Raw genomic sequence first — 22,012 nt, 5'->3', positions numbered from 1 at the left:
GTCTGGTATTCCCATCTCTGTAAGAGTTATCCACAGTTTGTTATGATCCACAAAGTCAAAGGCTTTAGTGTAGTCAATGAAACAGAAGTAGATGTTTTTCTGGCATTCCCTTGCTTTCTCTATGATCCAGAAAATGTTGGCCATTTGATCTCTGGTTCCTCTGCCTTTTCTAAACTCAGCTTGAACATCTGAAAGTTGTCAGTTCATATAGTGCTGAAGCATAACTTGGAGGATTTTGAGCATAACTTTACTAGCATGGGAGATGAGTGCAACTGTCCAGAGGTTTGAACGTTCTTTCGTACTGCCCTTCTTGGGAACTGGAATGAGGATTGACCTCTTCTAGTCCTGTGGAACAAATGTACCATATGACTCAGCTGAGTATTTAACTTTCTTAGTTGGCTTGGGTTGCTGTAATAAAATACACAGATTGAGTGGATTCTACAACAGATATTTTTTTTTCTCACAGCATTTTTTTTCCCCCTCTGGAATCTGAAATTCCAGAAAAACATCTATTTCTGTTTCATTGACTATGCTAAAGTCTTTTATTGTGTGGATCATAACTGTGGATAACTCTTAGAGAGATGGGAATACCAGGTGATCTGGTTCCTGGTGAGGGCTCTCTTTCTGGTTTGTGGTGGCTGTCTTCTTTCTGTGTCCTCACATGGTATAAAGATAGAACAGGGCTCTCTTGAGTGTCTTCTTGTAAGAAAATTAATTCTGTTGGATCAGGTCCCCACCCTTATGACCTCATTTAGCCTTAATTACTTACATGAAGATCCTATCTCCAAATACAGAAATACTGAAGGTTGAGGCTTAAACATATAAATCTGGGGGGGACACAAACTTTCAGTCCATAATATTACCCAAGAGAAATGAAAATATATATCCACAGAAAAACTTGTACACAAATGTTCATAGCAGCATTATTTATAAAAACCAAAAAGTAAAAATAACTCAAAGGTCCACCAACTGATGAAGAGATAAAACAAAATATGGTATTTTCATACAATAAGCTAATTCAGACTTAAAAATGATTGAGGCTGTGATATAGTATGTATGAATCTTGAAAATATTATGCTAAGTGAAAGAAGCCAGTCACAAAAGGCGATATAGTGTATGATGCCATTTATATGAAACATTCAGAACAGGCAACTCTATAGACACATAAAGAATCTGCCCACAATGTGGGAGACCTGGGTTCAGTTCCTAGGTTGGGAAGATCTCCTGGAGGAGGGCATGCAACCCACTCCAGTACTCTTGCCTGGAGAATCCCTATGGACAGAGGAGCCTGGCGGGCTACATGATGGACACTACACAACGACTAAGCACAGCACAGAATGGGCGTGAGGGATGGAGACAGGGAAATGGGGAGTGAATGCTAATTGTGATGGAGGTTTCTTTTAGGGGAAGCAAAAATGTTATAAAATTAGATTGTAGTGATGGTTGCTTAACCTAATGAATATACTAAAACCCACTGAATTGCATACTTTAAAAAATTTGTGATGTGTGAATCAATACAGCTGTTTCCAAAAAACAGGCATAGCAGTGCCCAGGGACCAGTGCTGACCCCCTTCTTTTCCTTACTCGCACACTATCCCTCGGTGCTGAGCTCACTCGATCCTATGACTTCATGTCAATGGCTCACAAAGCCAGCTTCCAGCCTTTCTTGATCTCCCCTCTGAACCCTATCTAAGTATGTGCCTGCAGATACCTTCTTGACATCTCTCTAGGATATCTCATAGCCATCTCTAACTCCCCTCTAAAAGTTGTTTCTCCCCTGCCTTTTTAAATCTAATTTATGATATCACTATTTAATATCTTAAAAAAATTTAGCAGTCATCCTTGATTCCTCCTTTTATTAACTCTGTTTTGTATCCACCAGTGATTCCTATCAGCTCCACTTTCAAAATAGTCCCCAGCTGAACTTCTTCATACCGTGTCCTGTGCTATCATCCTTATTTCAGCTACAATCAGCTCTCGTGGGATATTCTAACATCCTCCTCATAGGTCTCTTCACCTCTTCTCTTTCCCCTCTATAAACCCATCCTCTACTCAGATGCCAGAACAATCTTTTATAAAGGTAAATTAAATCCAGTTACTCCCTTTCTTGAAACCTTCCACTGGCTTCCCAATTGTACTTAAAGCCCCAAATCCTTACTCAAGCGCTTTCCTACCTTAAGATCTTTGGATTCCTTTTGTTTCGATTGCTCTTCACCAGGATTGTGGTATAGTTTTTTTTTTTTTTAATCACTCAGAGCTTAACTACATGTGCTTCCTCAGAGAGGTCATCCTTGAACACTTAATGTTAAGTAGCCACCCTTGAAAAATTATCTGCTTAGGACTTTCCGATATTTCTTGCTTATTGCTTTTATGACTTTAAAAATGTTCAATATTTGAATATATAATACAGTCCCAAGCTTCAAAAGTCAAAAGCAGTCAATAGATGTACAGTGAAAAGTCACTCTCGCTACTCTTTCAGTCTCTGTCCCTCAGTTCCTACCCTAGAGATAATCTATGCAAATACTTTTCTTTTATTCCATTCTTTTTCACACAATTGGTAACTTACTATAGTCTCTTAAACAACCTTGTGTTTTCTCTTCTCTTCCTATACCTTGGAAAGTTAGGTTGTTCAGTCATGTCCAATTCTTTGCGACCCCATGGACTGTAGCCCTCAGGCAAGAATACTGGAGTGGGTTGCCATTTCCTTCTCCAGGGCATCTTCCCGACCCAGGGATGGAACCTAGGTCTGCTGCGTTGCAGGCAGATTCTTTACCATTGGAGCCACCGGGAAACCCCCATAAGCTGGAGATCTAATTTAACAAAGGGGATATATTAGGAAGATACTGGATAGCTCACAGTGTAACAGGAGGGTTGGAGCACAGGTTCAGGTTTAGGACAAAGAACCAAGATAGAACTGGAACAAGAAAGAACAAGAACTGGAAAAGAACCAAAACAGCAGGTACTATTTACTTGCTTGGTCAGATTCCTAGCAGGTGAATGAACTCCAGCAGTTTTCTCCACTCAAGAACGGACACAGAATCCAGCTGGTTAAGATTAGGTCATGTTCAATTCAGTTCACTCAGTCATGCCTGACTCTTTGCGACCCTATGGACTGTAGCATACCAGGCTTCCCTGTCCATCACCAACTCCTGGAGCTTGCTCAAACTCATGTCCATCAAGTCGGTGATGCCATCCAACCATCTCATCCTCTGTTGTCCCCTTCTCCTGCCTGCAATCTTTCCTAGCATCAGGGTCTTTTCCAATGAGTAAGTTCTTCGACTTAGGTGGCCAAAGTATTGGAGTTTTGACTTTAGCATCAGTCCGTCCAATGAATACTAAGGACAGATTTCCTTTACGATTGACTGGTTTGATCTCAATCAAATGGTCATGTATCACCTTTCAACTATAGCCAGGCAGTGAGTGGAAGGAGACAGCAACCTCCTAGGATCCTTTGGCTTCCATATTCGAAGGCAGGGTACCTTGGCTGTAAACAGCTGGCAAGACATAATTCACCAAAAGGAAACAGGAGTATGATCAGGTAGAATTAGGATAGGAGAATGGCTAATTAACAACAAAAGTATCTCTGGTAGGAGCTTATGATTTTACATACATAACAGTGTAACACGCTTCCCTGGTGACTCAGTGGTCCTAAGTCTAATCCTGCCCACAATACAGGATATGGGTCCAGTCCCTGGGTTGCGAAGATCACCTGGAGGAGAAAATGGCAACCCACTCCAGTATTCTGGCCAGGGCAATCCCAAGGACAGAGAAGCCTGTCAGGCTAGAGTCCGTGGGGTCATAGTCAGACATGTTTGAGCACAAAATAGTGTTAACAAAATAACCTAGGTCGAAAGCAGAGGCCCAGGATAATTTTCCTTTAAAGGAGATGGTACAGTATTCAAGTTGGAGAAACACTGTTACATATCCCTTTTAAAGAAATGTTTTCCTGCTGCCCCACAGAGGAGTCAGCACCTCACTTACTATAGGAGAGCAATGGGTCTGCTGAGAGTAACAAAAAGACTTTATTGGGTCAGTCATTCACGGTTTAGTGGCTATTTATTAACTTAATTAGTGACCATGTTTAAGCTTTGCTTTGGAGGATCTCTACCAAGTACTTCACTAAGGCCATCCTCTGACTCATTTTTTACCTGAATGGTGGGACTGGCTTGTTTCATCTATTTGCATTGTTAATTACTATAAAGACATTTTGATTTGGAACAAAAATCTCCAGTTAGGCTTTAGAGATAGAGCAGGTTTAATGGGTGGCAGGGGGACATTTCAGAAACAAGTATATAAGCATGAAGGTGGGAATGTGTTTAATAGGCAAGAATGAACAGTCAGGCTTAACTGAAGTGAAGGGATGGTGGGAGATAAGATGAGAAACAGATTATTGGGAGCTTTGACTGTCAAAGTAAAGTGTTTATCCTATAAGGAAATGATTTATGAATGGAGGCACAAAATGAAAGCAAATTAAGATTACTTTGGCAGTTGTGTGCAACATGGACTAAAAGGAGGGCATTCCAGTAAAACAAGCTGGTAACATTAATTATCCGTATATGCTATGATACTCCAAGGCAAGAGGAAATTATTGGTTTGATCTTTTGTTTGTTGGAGCATTCACTAGCTAAATGATACTCCTGTCTCAGTCATGTAACACAGTAAACTGCTAAATTCTCCCAACAACGTCCTCATTAAATTGACAATCATAGGTGACTTGTGGCCTCAATAAATTGAGAATTTCTCCTAAATAACAATCTTTATAGTGCTGAATCCTTAGTTCCTTCTGAACTATCAGCAATTATACTCAGATTTTTTCTAAGCCTTATAAGAATGTCTAAAATTGTGCATTTTTATATCTTTAGTGCTAAGTCATATAGTGAATGCTATTTTTTTTTGTTCATCTCTAATTCAGAGCTTTGTAAACGTAAATGGCCAAGTTTCAAGATGCAATAAATTGAACAAACTTTAAAAAACTATACTTTCAGGACTTCCTTGTTGGTTCAGTGGTTGAGACTCCACGCTCCCACTTTGGGGGAGCACGGGTTCTATACCTGGTAGAGGAACTAAGATCTCGCATGTTGCATAGTGCAGCCAAAATAGAAGAGAAAAAAATTACACTTCCATGTCTGTTATCAAATCACAAATGCATGTTCATAAAATATATTAGAAAATCTATTAGTTTGTCTCTTGGAACAGCTAGTTTGCCTTGTTTCAATAATCTTCTGCTTCATTTTCAGGTTCTTTTGGTTTTGTCTAATTCTTTGTGGTTAATTGACTTAATCTGTCAACTTCAATAAATCATTTATTTCTTGTAAAATATGGACAGCTGTTAGAATTTACTAAAGCTAAATCTCTTTACATTTTTTACTTTTCAAATATTTAACTATTCCAATTTTACACTTCATACTATGTGACTTCACAAGTTTTGTTGAGATTTATAAATCACTTTGGCAGCTTACCGTTAGTACTGCTTTGCCCATTGAGATCTAAATGTCTTCCATTATTCATTATACCAATTTTCCAATCTTCAGATATATTTTTCTTTGTGTACAGTAACAAATATAGATCAAAGGTAGTAAACTGGTTATTCTCCTAAAGCACAGAGTGCTTTATATGTGCATTCCATGGCAGGTAGTGCTACAAATGCTTCCCAGATATCTCTATGACAAGATGCCCATTAAACATTCTACACAATTAACTAATGGGCTAATACTGAAATTTCTATTTCTATTGAAAATTCTAATGGACTAAACCTTTGCTTATTACACTATTATAATATTTACCGAGAGTATTGTAAAATTCTGCCATACAACTGTAAGGTGCAGTATATTCAATCACATAAAACCTGAGGTTGTGTTATTCTAAGACTTAATCAAATAATAAGAGTAAGTCTGCAGTTAGCCAGCTGGAGGTGGTGGGAGGTTAGGGAGCCAAATGCCAATTATGTCTGAGTTCATATTATTATGGGGTTCATCATCATGAGTTCTTTTCTGTATTCCAACCAACAGATATCAGCATGGCAATAAAGGTTGTTCTAAGTGCCATAGTGAAAATGAAAAGGAAGTGAAAATGTAAAGAGATGGAAAAGAGACATCTCAAGGGCCAAGTCTTGGGAGGACTGGACAGGAGGCAAGGCTAAGTAGTAAGTCAAAGAGATACTACTGGACCACTTTACGAATGCCAGTGCTGGACTTGCCTGGCGATCAGTGGTTAAGACCCTGCACTTACACTGCAGGTGGCCTAAGTTCAATTCTTGGTGGGGGAGCTAAGGCCAAAAAAGCAGGGGCAGGGTGGTGGGGGGGAGGGTATTAAAAAACAAATGCCAATGGTGACAGAAGAGACAAGAGATAGAAGCAGTTTCATTCAATCATTTTGGTTGGCAAAGGGATAAGAGGGGAGGTCTAAGCAGATTTTAAATATGCTGATTTCAAGCTAATGGAAAACTCAGATGAACAGGTAGTTTAAAAATATAGGACTTGAACATAAGGTCAGGGTTCTGACACAATGGTAATTATGGACAAAACTGAAAGTAAACAGTCTAGAAATGGTTTCAGAAGGAAAAACATTCAGTAAGAATCATTAGAGGAAGAATTAGAGGTAGAAGAACCACATTAACATAAAAGGTAATATTTGAAGTTTATGGTATCTTTTCACATACATTATATTTAATGGAACCCTTGAGAGGTGGGAGATTAGTTTCAAGTCGATTTATTCATTTATAAATATTTATTAAGTTCTACTGAGAATAGGAGGGTGAGTAAGTCACAGTCCTTGCCCTTAATGAGTTTCTAATCCAATGGGAGAAGCAGACATGTAAAGTAATTAGGGGCTCTGATCCCAGCATTAACAATACTGGTTAGTAACTGGCTATTTACTTTCCAGTCTCCATTACAGGAAAATCACATGAGGCTAAGTGATGGTTTTGTCACTCTTCTATCTCCAAAGCCCAACAAAAGATCTAAGTTGTAGGCACTCAAGAAATATTCTAAATGAACTGCATGAAAACCAGGAGTATCTCAACAATGATGAGCATTATTTTCTGGCAGAGAATAAGGTGTATGGGGAGAGTAAAATATTAGAAAATATGGGTAAAGTTGGTTGGAGAGATCAGATTTTGGAAAGCCTTACATGCCAAGGAATTTATAGATGGCAGTATTGGGGATTCTGAGAATTTAATACATGGGAATGATACAATCAGATTTGTGTTTTGGAAAGACAGCTTTGGAGTGTACTGGATAGACTGGAGTGGGTAGAGGTTACAGGAAGGGAACTGTTGAGTACTTTAATACAATGGATCAGTGCTTTCTAAACTTAAACATATTTACGTGTGCATACAGAATGGGAAGCCAACAGAAGAGCAAAGTGCTTTGATCTGTATTCAGGGCCCTGGCTCTGTTCAGTAGATGCTCAAAGAGAAAAACATAAAACAGGGGGTACCCAGTAGAAACTTCACAAATGGACATTTTCTTCCCTCTTTCTTTCCTCTTGGTATAATGTTCAAAAAAGAGCCAATGGATAAATCTTGAGGATATAAGGCAGGGAATGAAAAAGGCCCTCAAGACACAGAAAAGGAGGGGATGAAGAACAGGAGAGTTTGTTTGGCTGAGGGCAGGAGGACAAACTTTTCTTGAGATGAAGGCAGACTATTTGAAGACAGACCTAAAGTAGTACAGCGGAAGAAAGGCAAGAAGAGTTTACATTTAAATGGGAGAAGAATGCAGAAGCTGGGGTGCTAGATTGGGATTTTAAATCTTCATCAGGATTAGATGGAAAATAAAAGGGCTCTTGAGGCTTTAGTACCTTAACTTGCAATGGCGGCAACAGTTTTGAAAACATCCCCCTAGTAGCACTAGGCAACATGGGAAGGGCAAATCATGGAACCTCGGATTCCTCCTGGGAACTGGCAGGACAGGCGGGACCTAAAGAAAGGGAGAAGGTGATTGAAGAAAGTCCCTGAAGAGAATGACTACAAAGTATAGGTTAGGAAGAGAAGTCAACTCAGGAAGCTGATAGTGAGAACTGATGCATTTAAAACCTTGCTGAGGTCAGAAAGTCATTTCTATCAACATAACTAGCCTTCATTCTTTTGATTTTGCCAACAAATAAAATCAGTTTCGTTTTCTTCTGTGTTAACCACCATGACTACAGTTCAAGTGAAAAAGATGTTTGATTATTTAATACACAATTCTTTGCCAAGCATTTCTGTCACTGAAAAGCAAGATAAAAATGACAAAAGAATCATGAGTTGTACCAGGCCGAAATTAATTTGATTAGATAAGGAATAACTACATAAGCAATCTTTATACTTAAAGGTAATTTGTCAATATAGTTAGCATTAGATCTTTCTGAGTAATCCAGTTTAAGTTATAGGTTCAAAAAATAAAGTTCAAACATCTGTAGGGTAGCACAAATATCTGATTTTCAGAAGAGGCTTCCCTGGATCAATTAAAATGGAAGATTCAAATTTTCAGTTAGATAAGGCAATACCCAACTTTTTCAAAAAAGACTTAGGTTAAGTGCTTTGGTGGGAATCCTTACACAAGTATATGGTAATCTGATAACATATTGCATAACAAATCAAGCAAAATGTAATGTTACTGAGAAATACAAACTTTGGGATGTCAGTGACACCTCTTACTACAGAAAATAGAGTCTCTTTTTCTTCATAGCTCTTGGGCCACAAGATTGCTCCAGGAGCTTAGGGTTTAAAATGAAACAAAGGGATAGTCACGGTTAAGGCACTATAAAGCTAACTGTGCCCGAGTCTAGACACTTTGGCTCTCAGGTTAACTCTTTTCTTTTCTTTAATCAGAGATTAAAGATGCCTACTTCCTTTTTCCATTCAAGCAACTGATTGCCTTTGGGTGGGGGGCCGGCGGCTAGTGATGTGCATGGGAAGGAAAAGGTCAGTTGCCCCAGCTTTTGACTTGAGGTGAGCCAGTAACTCTTTTATGGTTTTTACTACTAAGAAAGGTTTAAAGACTCCTTCCTAAAATATTTTGCATATACCTTTTCTTTTTTCCTAAATGGAAAGATACCGCTATAACCAGACACTAATTTTGAGGTGGAAGTTACATTAGGGCTTCCCTGCTGGCTCAGTGGGAATCTGCTTGCAAAACAGGAAATGCAGGAGACTCACGTTTGATCCCTGGGTCAGGGAGATCCCTTGATCAGCAAATGGCAAGCCACTCCAGTATTCTTGCCTGGAAAATTCCATGGGCAGAGAAGTCTGGCAGGCTACAACCCACAGAGTTGCAAAGAGTTAAGACACAACAGAGCACTGAGCATGTGTGTGGGTAGCAAGTTACACAGGAGGAAAAAGTTATCTGGGCTAGTGTGTAAACTTCATTCAGTGAAGACTCCTTGGTTAAAACAGCGGAATTTGCTGGATGGGGAGGAAGGAAAAAACGAGTTGAAACAAAGTGCCAGAATGCTTACTTTCATGGTCAGCTTCTTCATGGAAGTAAGGGAATTTCCAGGGAGGAGAATGAATTATTCTAAGCAACAACATTTAGGAAGAAAGAAGAGTTCCTGTGATCTTTGGGCCAGTGAGCTATAGAAACTGGTCCCAAGTTGATGGCTCAGAAATGGGGTAGATGAATTGTGAACTGCCCATGTAGTACAGTTAGGAAGTATGTGGATAAAAGTTCCTGGAAGCTGAAGTCTTCTTTATTGACAGAATCCACAGAACATGTGAGGCAGAGTTGGCCACAAGGTCCCAACATAGCATAATTCTGACATTCAAATTAGACTTATTTAAATGTGGCTCCTTTTGATTCCTACAACTTTGTACTATGATGATTATCTGTACACAGGGATTCTAAATGGAAACAACTCACATCATCATTATCACTCAATTTTTGGAGACTAACAGCTTGGTCCAATTTTTAAGGTAATAGGCCAAAAGACAAAAAAAAGTCAACCAAGTATCAGGCCTAGTCGAGAATGGCTTAACATTATTCATTCTCTTCTTTGAACATTTTACTTAAGTGTTTTATTAGAGCTACTAGCTCAGGGTTTCCACCACGAGCATCAATTTGTTTATAGGCTTTAGATTCAAGCTCTTTAAGAGTATTCCGAGTATATTCGAAGGAACCTACATTCTCAAGGTAATGTACACAGTATTTTTTAATATCTATGTTTTCGGTTCTCTGGCGTAAGATATTCTGCACCTGGGTGCTTTCTGGCCTTGACCAGATAGCATGAATAGTAGGGAATGAGAACTTTCCCTCTGTTAGATCTTCACAAAAGCTTTTGTTTTCACTGTATTCTTTGGAGTGTAGATTAGCATAATCATCCCTAATTTGGAAAAAGAGCCCAAGTGTATCAAGTAGTGGTTTTAAATCTTCTTTGTAATCAGAGAACAACTGCATGAGACCTACTGCTAATCCAAATAGTCCACCTGTCTTTTGCAGCACCATTGCTTTATATTCTTCTTCGGTGGGACAAGTGTAATTATCCCTCCAGTAGATATCTAGGCCTTGTCCCTGATGGAGTTCTAAAAGCTGGCGGGTAAAGAGCTTTACTGCATCCGGGTGATTGAGGGTTAAGACTTTCTCTAGGCCAAGAAAATATACATAATTAGCAGAATTGATGACAGATGGAATTCCATAGATACTGTGTGCCACTGGAAAGCCACGTCGGAGTTTTGAGTTGTCTTCAATATCATCGATGAGTAAACTGGCATTATGCAACATTTCTGTCACTTCAATGATAATCTAGTAAAAAATACAATTGAAAAATTTCATTTTATTTGAATTATTCAAAAGAGCTTACCAATACTTATTATATAACAGATTATCAGTGTCAGGTGTCTTAGTTTTTATAATTAATTATTATCTAGAGACCTCAATAGAAATAGCATATGATCACTAAACTGAGTTAAGAGCTAGGAATATTTTTACACAGTATCTATTAATTTCTTGGGCTTAAGAATGAAGTTAGAGAACTTCCCTGGTGGTCCAGTGGTTAAGAATATTTCAATTCAGGATATGTGTGTTCAGTCCCTAGTCAGGAACTAGGATCCCACAGGATGCGGGGCAACTAAGACCGTGCCACAACAGAGAGACCACATACTGCAACAAAGATGCTGTGTGCCACAACTAAGGCCTGACGCAGCCATAAACAAATACATACATACTAAAAAAAAAATAATGAAGGTATAATTGCCTAAATACCTGTAGCTTGTCTTCTGGAACTTTTAGCCAATGATTAAACGCCTGTGAAAGTTTGGTTCTCACTTGTTTACCTGCATTTAAAGAATACAATTTGGCAATAAATTAATATTTTAATTATAAGGAACACATTCAGAATAAAATAAAATAAAAAAAAAAAAGAAACTTCTTCTAAAATTAATAAGACCTGATAAATCCAGCCCCACCAATTCATTACCTACTATAGAGCTTATCTCCTACTGCTGGGTCCCTACTGCCAAAACTCGTATCCTAAAGACACATAACCTTTTAAAATTTAGGCAGGTGAAACAGATTTATAGTACTCCAGTGGCCCATCTGGAGAAGGCAATGGCAACCCATTCCAGTACTCTTGCCTGGAAAATCCCATGGACGGAGGAGCCTGGTGGGCTGCAGTCCATGGGGTTGCTAAGAGTCGGACATGACTGAGCAACTTCACTTTTACTTTTCACTTTCATGCACTGGAGAAGGAAATGGCAACCCACTCCCGTGTTCTTGCCTGGAGAATCCCAGGGATGGGGGAGCCTGGTGGGCTGCCGTCTATGGGGTCACACAGAGTCAGACATGACTGAAGCGACTTAGCAGCAGCAGCAGTGGCCCATCAGTGCACCCACTCCTTTCATCTTAACTTATATCAACAATTTTGGAATGGAATGGCTTTTAAGGAATTATGATCATTCCTTTTATGAAAAGGGAGACAGTCTAGTTAGTGACAGCCTATTTCAGAGACTACAGGTATTTATTTTATTTAATTGAAATATAGTGGATTTATAATGTGTTACCTTTCTACTATAGTGTAAAGTGATTCAGTTATACATATATATACATTCTCTTTTTTAATATTCTTTTACATTATGATTTATCATAGGATACTGAATATAGTTCCCTGAGCTATATAGCAGGACCTTGTTGTTTATCCATCCCATACATAACTATAGGTATTTCTAAGTAAAGGTACTTTGCTACTGAATTACCTTATAAAATGACCTCTTAAAATTATTTACCTTTAAGATTTTAGAGACTGGACAGCTTTGTTTCTTTTCAAGCAAAAAGTAAGATTACCATCCCATGAAGTATTCCTTTTTAACATCCTGAATTTAGTCAAAAATTAATTTATTTTGACTGGGGCTATTAGTTTTTCAATATTATCTTTTTCTTATACAGAAAGCTCAAGAGAGATATTTGGTTAATAGTCACCTCTAGAAGCTGTTTTAGCCCAGATATAAAGAAATGGTAGCTAAAAACCACAATCAGTTCATTTAATAAAAATGTTCTATGAGATTCCTGCTAAAGTGAATGCATAGCAACATACTAATTGCAGATTAGGCTTCAGATAAATAGTTACATAAAAAGTTTCAGTAAACAAAAACAGTATTTTCTGAGTCCTATCTGTTTTTCTCTGCACCAATCATCCAAACAAGTGAATACATACACCCTCATCACATACCCAAATGGAAAAAGTTTCACTTTCTGTGAAAAGTCTAAAAGGGAAGGCTCTCTTAGGGTTCTGGAAGTAGTGTCCTCTATTAACCCTTAAGGTGAACAAGGTCTGAGTAGCAATTATACCCTTAACATCTGATGTATTTTCCAGTTTGACAAAGGTCAATCTGGGCTACAATGAGAATGCACAATTGTGCAAAGTGACTTCATCACTTTAAAAAACCAAGCTTCATTTTCATTAGAAGATGAAGAACACAGAAGCAATGTACAGTCACATTTCCGCTTTCATTTCAGAATGTATTTGGAAAATAGTCAAATGAATGGCTTAATTTACACATACTCAGGTTTTGTTTTCAGGTTTTAATATTACAATAATAACTGTTTCCTCTTTAAGATCTTAAGATTACTGACTCCCTTTCTGCACGCTTACTTCTTCCTCGGCTTTCAACCACAAAGGCCTGGGGACCTACCCTTCTGCATAGGTAAATAAACAAACATAAATACAAGTCATTCTATTAATACTTCACTAGTTCCAAATAGGAAAAGGAGTACGTCAAGGCTGTATATTGTCATCCTGCTTATTTAATTTATATGCAGAGTACATCATGAGAAATGCTGGGCTGGAAGAAGCACAAGCTGGAATCAAGATTGCTGGGAGATATAATAACCTCAGATATGCAGACGACACCATTCTTATGGCAGAAAGTGAAGAGGAACTAAAAAGCCTCTTGATGAAGGTGAAAGAGGAGAGTGAAAAAGTTGGCTTAAAGCTCAACATTCAGAAAACGAAGATCATGGCATCTGGTCCCATCACTTCATGGCAAATAGATGGGGAAACAGTGGAAACAGTGTCAGACTTTATTTTTCTGGGCTCCAAAACCACTGCAGATTGTGACTGCAGCCATGAAATTAAAAGACGCTTAACCCTTGGAGGAAAAGTTATGACCAACCTAGATAGCATATTCAAAAGCAGAGACATTACTTTGCCAACAAAGGTCCATCTAGTCAAGGCTATGGTTTCTCCTGTGGTCATGTATGGATGTGAGAGTTGGACTGTGAAGAAGGCTGAGCGCCGAAGAATTGATGCTTTTGAACTGTGGTGTTGGAGAAGACTCTTGAGAGTCCCTTGGACTGCAAGGAGATCCAACCAGTCCATTCGGAAGGAGATCAGCCCTGGGATTTCTTTGGAAGGAATGATGCTAAAGCTGAAACTCCAGTACTTTGGCCACCTCATGCGAAGAGTTGACTCATTGGAAAAGACTCTGATGCTGGGAGGGATTGGGGGCAGGAGGAGAAGGGGACGACAGAGGATGAGATGGCTGGATGGCATCACTGACTCGATGGACACGAGTCTGAGTGAACTCCGGGAGTTGGTGATGGACAGGGAGGCCTGGCATGCTGTGATTCATGGGGTCGCAAAGAGTCGGAGACGACTGAGTGACTGAACTGAACTGAATTTCAGAACACCCTAATGTCAAAAATTATTATTATAACCTTTTATTGTAAGAGTAACTTTACAATAAGTGGTCTCACCCACCTTTAAGACACTTTAGTAACTCTGAAGCTCTCTGTGAAAAAAATGCATAACAGTTTCCTGCTTCTTTAGGAAAATCTTTTGAGATTATAGTCTACCATGAATGCAAGAGTATAGTTGATTAAAAAAAAAAGACGGGATACCTAACGAGTCTTAAATATGTTATCCAAAGGCCTAAAGCATTACTTCCGAATAATGAGAATTACAACAAAGCTACTGGAGTAGTTCACTAGGTACGTAAGCATTATTAGTAAAATGTAAATACAGGCAGTTCTTGCTTTGTATAGTAGTGGAATGGGAGACACTGGGAGAGGCTAGTTAAGACTCTTATAACTGATAACTGGCACATTTTACAGTAGCCCAGTTCCAACCAGTGTTTGCCAGCTCGTAACAAAGTAAGCCCAGCAACAGGCGGGGAGAGTTCAGGAGAAACAGTGTGACCTGTCTCAATTCGAGATCCTAAAATAAGTGAAGCTACTGGCAGCTGAATAAATGTCACCCAAAAGCCGTCCCTTGGCTTTTTCTGTAACAGTTGGCAATGTTCCCTTGTATTCTCCACTTGTTTCTCCTCCATGCTTTTGAAGCACTGACATTAGTAAGTGTGTCTCCATTATAGTCTGCTATGTTGACTTAGCTGCTACTGCTGCTAAGTCACTTCAGTTGTGTCCGGCTCTGTGTGATCCCATAGACGGCAGCCACCAGGCTTCCCCGTCCCTGGGATTCTCCAGGCAAGAACACTGGAGTGGGTTGCCATTGCCTTCTCCAATGCATGAAAGTGAAAAGGGAAAGTGAAGTCGCTCAGTCGTGTCCGACTCTTAGGGACCCCATGGACTGCAGCCCACCAGGCTCCTCCGCCATGGGATTTTCCAGGCAAGAGGACTGGAGTGGGGTGCCATTGCCTTCTCAGATTATGGTCTGCTAGAGTAGAAAGCATGATGGTTTCCAAGGTGGAGGTAGAGCTACCACTCTTCTGGCTTTGGACAACCACACTTACCCTCCCCCGGCTCATAAAGAATAGAAATGCCCTAATTTCCACTGAGATATGCTCATCAAGAGAAGTGTGCACTTTGTTCATTTTAAAGTGTTTATTTGCTTTTGGCTGTGCTGGGTCTTTGTTGCTGCGTGAGCTTTCCTCCAGTTGTGGTGAGTGGGGGCTACTCTCCAGTTGTGGTGTGCGGGGGCTACTCTCCAGTTGTGGTGTGCAGGCCTCTCATTGTGTTGACCCCTCCTGTTGCTGAGCATGGGCTCTAGGGCATGAGGGCTTCCGGAGCTGCAGTTACTGTGCTCTGGAGCACAGGCTCAATAGTTTCGGTATGTGGGCTTAGTTGCTCTGCGGCACTCAGTTTTCTTCCCATATCAGGGATCGAACCCACATCTCCTGCACTGGTGAGTGGATTCTCTACCACAGAGCCACCAGGGAAGCCCACATGTGCACTTTGGAACCGAAATAAAAAGTTTTAATTGTGACTGAGTTGAGATCATCACTACACTATAGCTGAGACACACTATAAGCTAAATAGGTCTTCCTATGGTTGTCAACTTATCACTTTATTTTCTTTTGGGGCCACACTGCACAGCTTGTGGGATGTCAGGGATTAAATCCAGGTCCTTGGCAGTCAAAGTGCAGAGTCCTAATGACTGGACTGCCAGGGGATTCCCAACTTTTCACCTGAGTAACTGGTTTGAATTTTTATTATGAGAAGCCACATTTATCAAATGCATGACTTTTTACTTGCTACTATCACATCTCAGAAAAGCTAAGGAAAAAAAATTAGCAAAATAAAACAAGCACATACATATGATAAAGCCATGTCCAAGTGACTCATCTTTGTAGAGGAATAATTTAGATTATGCTTCCAAGTAATGTGCTTTGAATGTATTGCTATTCGTCTCTTACAGGAAGTAGTAGTGTTAAAAAATGCTGTCTGGGGTTTCCCTGGTGGTCTGTGGCCAAGGATCCTTCTTGCAATGCAGGGAATACTGGTTCGATCCTTGGTCGGGAAAGATTCCACATGCAGTGGAGCAACTAAACTCGTGGGCCACAACTACTGAGTTTGTGCATCTAGAGTCCATGCTCCGCAACGAGCAGCCACTGCAGTGAGAGGCCTGCACCTCGCTGAAGAGTAGCCCCTGCTCGATGCAACTAGAGAAAGCCGACGTGCTGCAACGAGGACCCACCACAGCCAAACAAATAAAAAGTTAAGTGTAGCTTTTTGTTGTGGAGAAGGCAATGGCACCCCACTCCAGTGTTCTTGCCTGGAAAATCCCATGGATGGAGGAGCCTGGTAGGCTGCAGTCCATGGGGTTACTAAGAGTCGGACATGACTGAGGGACGTCACTTTCACTTTTCACTTTCATGCACTGGAGAAGGAAATGACAACCCACTCCAGTGTTCTTGCCTGGAGAATCCCAGGGATGGGGGAGCCTGATGGGCTGCCGTCTACGGGGTTGCACAGAGTCAAACATGACTGAAGCGACTTAGCAGCAGCAGCTTTTTGTTGTCATACAAATTGGCATAAAACCCCCTAATATCCAAACAGTAGGGAATAAAAATGTGTCGCATCCATAAAGGATAAAATTTCTAATGAGATACTCAAATGTTTTAAGTATTTTTATTTATGTTATAAAATTGGGTATTTTTAAAGAGGTGCCTTAAAAACGTCCCTTTTAAGAAAAAAAGATTGTAAAAGTTTATAATTATTTTCCTTATATGTATCTGAAGATTCCCTAGAGAAGGAAATAGCAACCCACTCCAGTACTCTTGCCTTGAAAATCCCATGGACGGAGGAGCTTGGTGCAGGCTACTATCCATGGGGTCGCAAAGAGTCAGGCACGACTGAGTGACTTCACTTTCACTATATGTATCTCCTTATAGAAAGTCTCAAGAGCTGGCAATTCTAACCTATTCTGTATGCTAATCTTTAAATGACTACTTCTCTATATAAATGACCCTATATGTATTATGACTAAACTATTACCTGGTAACTGAAGTAAGTACTTGTAAGGTTCTAGAAGAATTCTTTGGACGGTTTCTTGAGTCTTCTCCATTGTTTTTAAATTTCAAAGCTGATCTGTAAAAAAGGAGAAACATAAAGATGATGCAATTGAGTATCAAAGTGGAAAGGAGTTTGTATTTCAAGATGTTTTAGTAAAAGTAAACTTTCAGTTTGGTTTTAAGTGCAAATTCTACACCTATGAAATCTTAAAAACAAATCCACAGAATTAGATACTTCTGTATTTGATTGATCATATAAATTAGAAAACATACTTTTTTTCCTAAGAGCATTAAAATGAGTATGTTTTATACATGTGACCGTTAAACAACACTGGGGTTCGGGGCACCAACACCCTCCCCTCTGCAGTTGAAAATCTTGAGTACTATCAATAGTTCACAGTTGAACCTCAGTATCCCTGGTTCTGCAGGCACAGATTTAAGTCTAACCACAAATCATGTAATACTGTAGTATATATTATAAAAAAAAATATGAATATAGGTGGAACCTGAGCAGTTCAAACTCACATTCTTCAAGGGTCAAATGTATATTTAAAACGTAAGGAGAATACAAGGAGAAAATTCTTTGATGCATTTTCTTCACAATCCATTTCAGACATTCTGATTAAGACACGCACTAACGAGTGCAATTATAAAAGAAGTTTTTTAAAAATTAGTTAATTTACTAATTTTTGGCTGCGTTGGGTCTTCATTGTTGCGCGTGGACTTTCTCTAGCTGTGGCAAGTGGGGCATACTCTTCCTTGTGGTACATGGGCTTCGCACTGTGGTGGCTTCTCTTGTGGAGCACAGGCTCCAGGGCACGTGGGTTTAGTTGTGGCACATGGTTTTAGTTGCCCTTTGGCATGTGTGATCTTCTTGGACCAGGGGTCGAACCAGTGTCCCCTGCACTGGTGGGCAGATTCTTATCCACGTACCACCAGGGAAGTCCCTTCAGTGCAATTATATTATTGAAAATATTCCCCTGAGGTGACTTATTATTTTGAATTTTACATTTACTTCAATATTTCCTAAAATTGCACTCACAAGTTTACTAGAATCCTCCTTTACTGTTGAATTTCCACTATCTCTTTGTAAACATCTATTGCTACTTTTGTCCTCTTATTAAGGAATTTTCATTTCTGTTTTTGTTTTTTTCTGTTTCTTTTGTTTGGGGGGGTGGTTGCGGGGAAGTCTTCATTCCTAATCTGGACATTTTAGAAGGTTTCTCACCTCTGTCTACTTTCGTTTTTTGAGACAATGATTTGGTCCCAAGGATCATGCTAAAGGATTGAAAGGTGTGTTTTCTATAGTCTACTCTTGAATATCTAGGTGAAAGGATCATAAAAATCTGCACTTCCCAAAGGAAATCCTTTTAGCGATATGAATCCAAAGAGAAAATTTCCATACAGAAAACTGCTACATATGCCTTGAACAACAATTAAGTATGTCCCAAAGTAAAAAAAGTTCAGAAAATACTTTGAAATAATCTAAATACCAGTTTGGTAACCTGATGTGTGCTCAGTCATGTCTGATTCTTTGTGACCCCCACAGACGGTAGCCCACCAGGCTCCTTTGTCCACAGAATTTTCCAGGCAGGAATACTGGAGTGGTTTGCCATTTCTTTCTCCAGGGGATCTTGCCTACCCAGGGACTGACCCTGTCTCCTGCATTGGCAGGCTGATTCTTTACCCCTGTGTCACCTGGAAGTAACCTAGTAACACCTATACTGTTTAAAGTCTAACAAAAATTACCTTATTCTTAAGAGATTAAAAAAGATGATATGCAGGAAGAATAATCACTTAGGGAAAAGATTACTTAACAGAATTAAAAGAATTTTAAAAATGTACCATATATATACTATTTTATTTAAACCAATTAGTAGCCATCTCTTCTCAACTAGGTTGAGAACAAATATTCTGTTTATCTTTTTCACAGCCTCCAGAACACAGAATTTGAAAATCAATATGCACTTCCCTAGTGGTCCAGTGGTTAAGAAACCATACTTCCAACGCAGGGGGTAGAGTCTGGATTTCTGGTTGGGGAACTAAAATCCCACATGTCATGCGGTGTGGCCAAAAGAAAAATAAAAACTTGTAAGAACAACTCTGAATAATTCTGTTTTGTCTCTGTCTAGACTAGTAGCACGGAGAAGGCAATGGCACCCCACTCCAGTACTCTGCCTGGAAAATCCCATGGATAAAGGAGCCTGGTAGGCTGCAGTCCATGGGGTCCCTAAGAGTCGGACACCACTGAGCAACTTCACTTTCACTTTTCACTTTCATGCATTGGAGAAGGAAATGGCAACCCACTCCAGTGTTCTTGCCTGGAGAATCCCAGGGACGGGGGAGCCTGGTGGGCTGCCGTCTATGGGATCGCACAGAGTTGAACACGACTGAAGTGGCTTAGCAGCAGCAGCAGCAGCAGCAGCAGACTAGTAGCAACTATACACTGCTGGATAGATATCAGAGCTAATCTGTTTCAATTCTGTGGGTTTTGTTTGATGTTTTTTCCAACTGAAAAATCAGTTATGAATTTTTAAAAAAATCATCCTTTCCTTTGATCATTCAAGAAAGTTTAAGAATACTCACCTAACAAATAGGTCATTAATGTTCCTTTCCCAAAAAACGTTTATATGAAAGTATTCTCAACAGTGGGGAAACATAGAAGCCTCAATTTTTCTAGGTACTGAAAACCAGTCTGTTTCTTGTCTTGTGTAGTTTAACTGTTGCTACATTACAACTCTGTGACAATAATTATTACAGTTGCTGTAATAATTAAGTTATAAATATATTAATTAATAAATTATAAATAAGTTACTCTGACCTTTTTCTTTACCCAAAAGACTGCAATTTACCACACCTAGAAATTTTAGCTGTCACATAGGAGACCTGAATATAAAGAGGCATTACTGTGTTACATGAACTCTACTAATTTTTACAATATTTTATTGATGTATAGTTCATTACAATGTCGTGCCTAGAGTGAACAACCACCATAGATTGCCTCTGTTCAGTCTGAAACTACTCATTTTCAAAACTGGCAAACTGCCTTGAATTTGTTCAAACAATATATTATGAATAGTAATTAACACAAAATCAAATTCTCTTCTCCATGGAGGCAATAACCCCCAGGCTGGACTCCCTGGTACCTGCCCCTCTCTTCTAGTCCTCTACTCTTCACCCTGTGACCTTTCCTAAATTCAAATCTGGTCCTATCTCCCCTCTGATCGGGAACCCTTACACATTATCCCATGGCTCTTAAACAGAACAAAACTCCCTAACAAAGCGTGTCAGGTTCGCACAGTCAAACCCCCAGCCCTCCAGCCTCAGTTCTTCGTATTTTAAAAAGCTCCCCGCTGGCATAAGGCTTTCCAACATGATACCGTTTCTGTCTGGAATGTTCTTTCCTTAAGTTAAACTCCTGCTAAACTTTCTGCTCTCAGCTCGATCTTTACTTGCTCGGGAAAGCCTTCCCTCATCTCCCTAAGGCAAATTCCCTATTTCCAATTCTCTTATCACCATTACATTCTCTCCAGTAGCAATCACACCTGTTGCAATTTCACACTGAGGTGTGAGTCCATCCTGTCCGTCTTACGCTCAGATTCAGGAAGGCAGGGGTCATACCAGCTTTTTCACATGGTAGGCGCTCAAATATGTGAAATGAACGCCGGAACCAACGGCAAGTGCCTTCCAACGCGTTAGAGAATAAACTCAAGGCACACTCCGGCATGGAAAAGTGAAAATATCACGCAAAGTGTTGTTGTTTTTTTTTTTTCTTTAAAGGGAAGGATCTGGTTTCAGTATTGCCAAATCGACATACAAATATAAGGACGGCTGCGGAGCGCAGAGCGCATCCGTCCAAAATCCGGGAGATGATGGATGGGTCTGAAGAAAATTGCCGGAGAGACACAGGGAGGGAATTTAAATAACTTCGAGTCAGATTTTTAACACAGGCTTGGCAGAAGAGCTTCAGACGTCGACTCCCCTAGCACAGGGTCGGTGAGGTGCCCGCTTCCTCTCAGCCCAGAGGGCCCCTTCCGCCCCGCTGGGTCCCTTACAGCTCCTCCCCTTCTCCAGCCAGAGGATGGAAAATTCATACACAATCCGGTTCAGCATCCGGGTCCTCACCCTCCTTTCTTTCTTTCCTCTCAGCTCCGCCTCCCAGCCTCCCCCACCCACCTCCCCATCCGGGTTCCCCCCAGCCGCCACCACAGCCACTCACGGTTCGAGGATGATATCACAACTTTCACGCCGCGGGTCCGGGAGTAAGCTGTACCCAGTATCAGCTTCCCAGCTTATAGTTCAGAGTAAGAGTCCCTCCGATGCCTACATGAATACCTCCCCCTATTTCACCACAGAACTCGCCGCCCTCCTCGGCCGCCGACGACCCCGCATTACTCGGTGCAATAAAATGCGCCATCCCGGTCACACTGCGCAGGCGTCGTTGCCACCTCCCCTCTGCTTTGTTGCTCCGCCCCCTTTCTACCCCCCCCCCCCCCCCCCGCCTGTCTCACGGAGGAGCGGGGCATTGCGGGTCTTGCAGTTCTCCGGAGGGAGGCTTCGCGCATTGGCCCGAAAGGCTGGACTGCATTTCCCGGGGAGCTTTGAGGCGTAACTTTCTGTTTCCATAGAACTGGTGGGAAAATGGCGTCGTTGTTTGTATCGCGGGGACCAATAGGAACAGGGTATAGGCGGGTTCTAAAGGAGCCTAACCAATCCGAGGTCGTCTAAGAAGCCATCCGGGAAAGAGGTAGGGGAGGGGAAAAAAGTCTAGGGGAGGGGAGAAAGGAGGGAAGGGGGGGACTTGGGGTGGGGGGGAAGCGATGTTTGCCCGTCAGTCGAGTCCGGAGTGAG

The 22,012-nt window shown here is 40.5% G+C and overlaps 1 protein-coding gene across 2 annotated transcripts; it reads right to left on the bottom strand.

Moving 5' to 3' along the window:
- Positions 1 to 9,647: 9,647 nt before the first annotated feature.
- Positions 9,648 to 21,471, bottom strand: GGPS1 (geranylgeranyl diphosphate synthase 1). Of its 2 annotated transcripts, none has more exons than XM_061404883.1 (4): positions 21,381 to 21,471; positions 17,145 to 17,237; positions 11,178 to 11,248; positions 9,648 to 10,718 (listed from the first exon to the last, which is right to left on the bottom strand). In XM_061404883.1, the coding sequence occupies exons 2-4, from the start codon at positions 17,212 to 17,214 to the stop codon at positions 9,957 to 9,959; spliced, it is 903 nt and encodes a 300-aa protein (XP_061260867.1). In that variant the 5' UTR covers positions 17,215 to 17,237; positions 21,381 to 21,471; the 3' UTR covers positions 9,648 to 9,956. The 2 variants fall into 2 exon arrangements, with proteins under 2 accessions (XP_061260867.1, XP_061260868.1); XM_061404884.1 differs by lacking the exon at positions 21,381 to 21,471 and adding an exon at positions 20,707 to 20,795.
- Between the last annotated feature and the right edge of the window lie 541 nt (positions 21,472 to 22,012).

Source organism: Bos javanicus, chromosome 28 (assembly GCF_032452875.1).
Source record: "Bos javanicus breed banteng chromosome 28, ARS-OSU_banteng_1.0, whole genome shotgun sequence".
NCBI lineage: Eukaryota > Metazoa > Chordata > Mammalia > Artiodactyla > Bovidae > Bos > Bos javanicus.
The sequence above is the reverse complement of the archived record's forward strand: the minus strand, read 5'-3'. Positions and strand labels throughout refer to the sequence as shown.

Excerpts from the sequence above, each read along its gene's own strand:
- GGPS1 (XM_061404883.1), bottom strand. The coding sequence starts at position 17,214 with ATGGAGAAGACTCAAGAAACCGTCCAAAGAATTCTTCTAGAACCTTAC. Across the intron at positions 11,249-17,144 it reads GTACTTACTTCAGTTACCAG|GTAAACAAGTGAGAACCAAA; the intron begins GTAATAGTTTAG and ends CTTTAAATGCAG. Across the intron at positions 10,719-11,177 it reads TTCCAGAAGACAAGCTACAG|ATTATCATTGAAGTGACAGA; the intron begins GTATTTAGGCAA and ends ATTTTTTACTAG.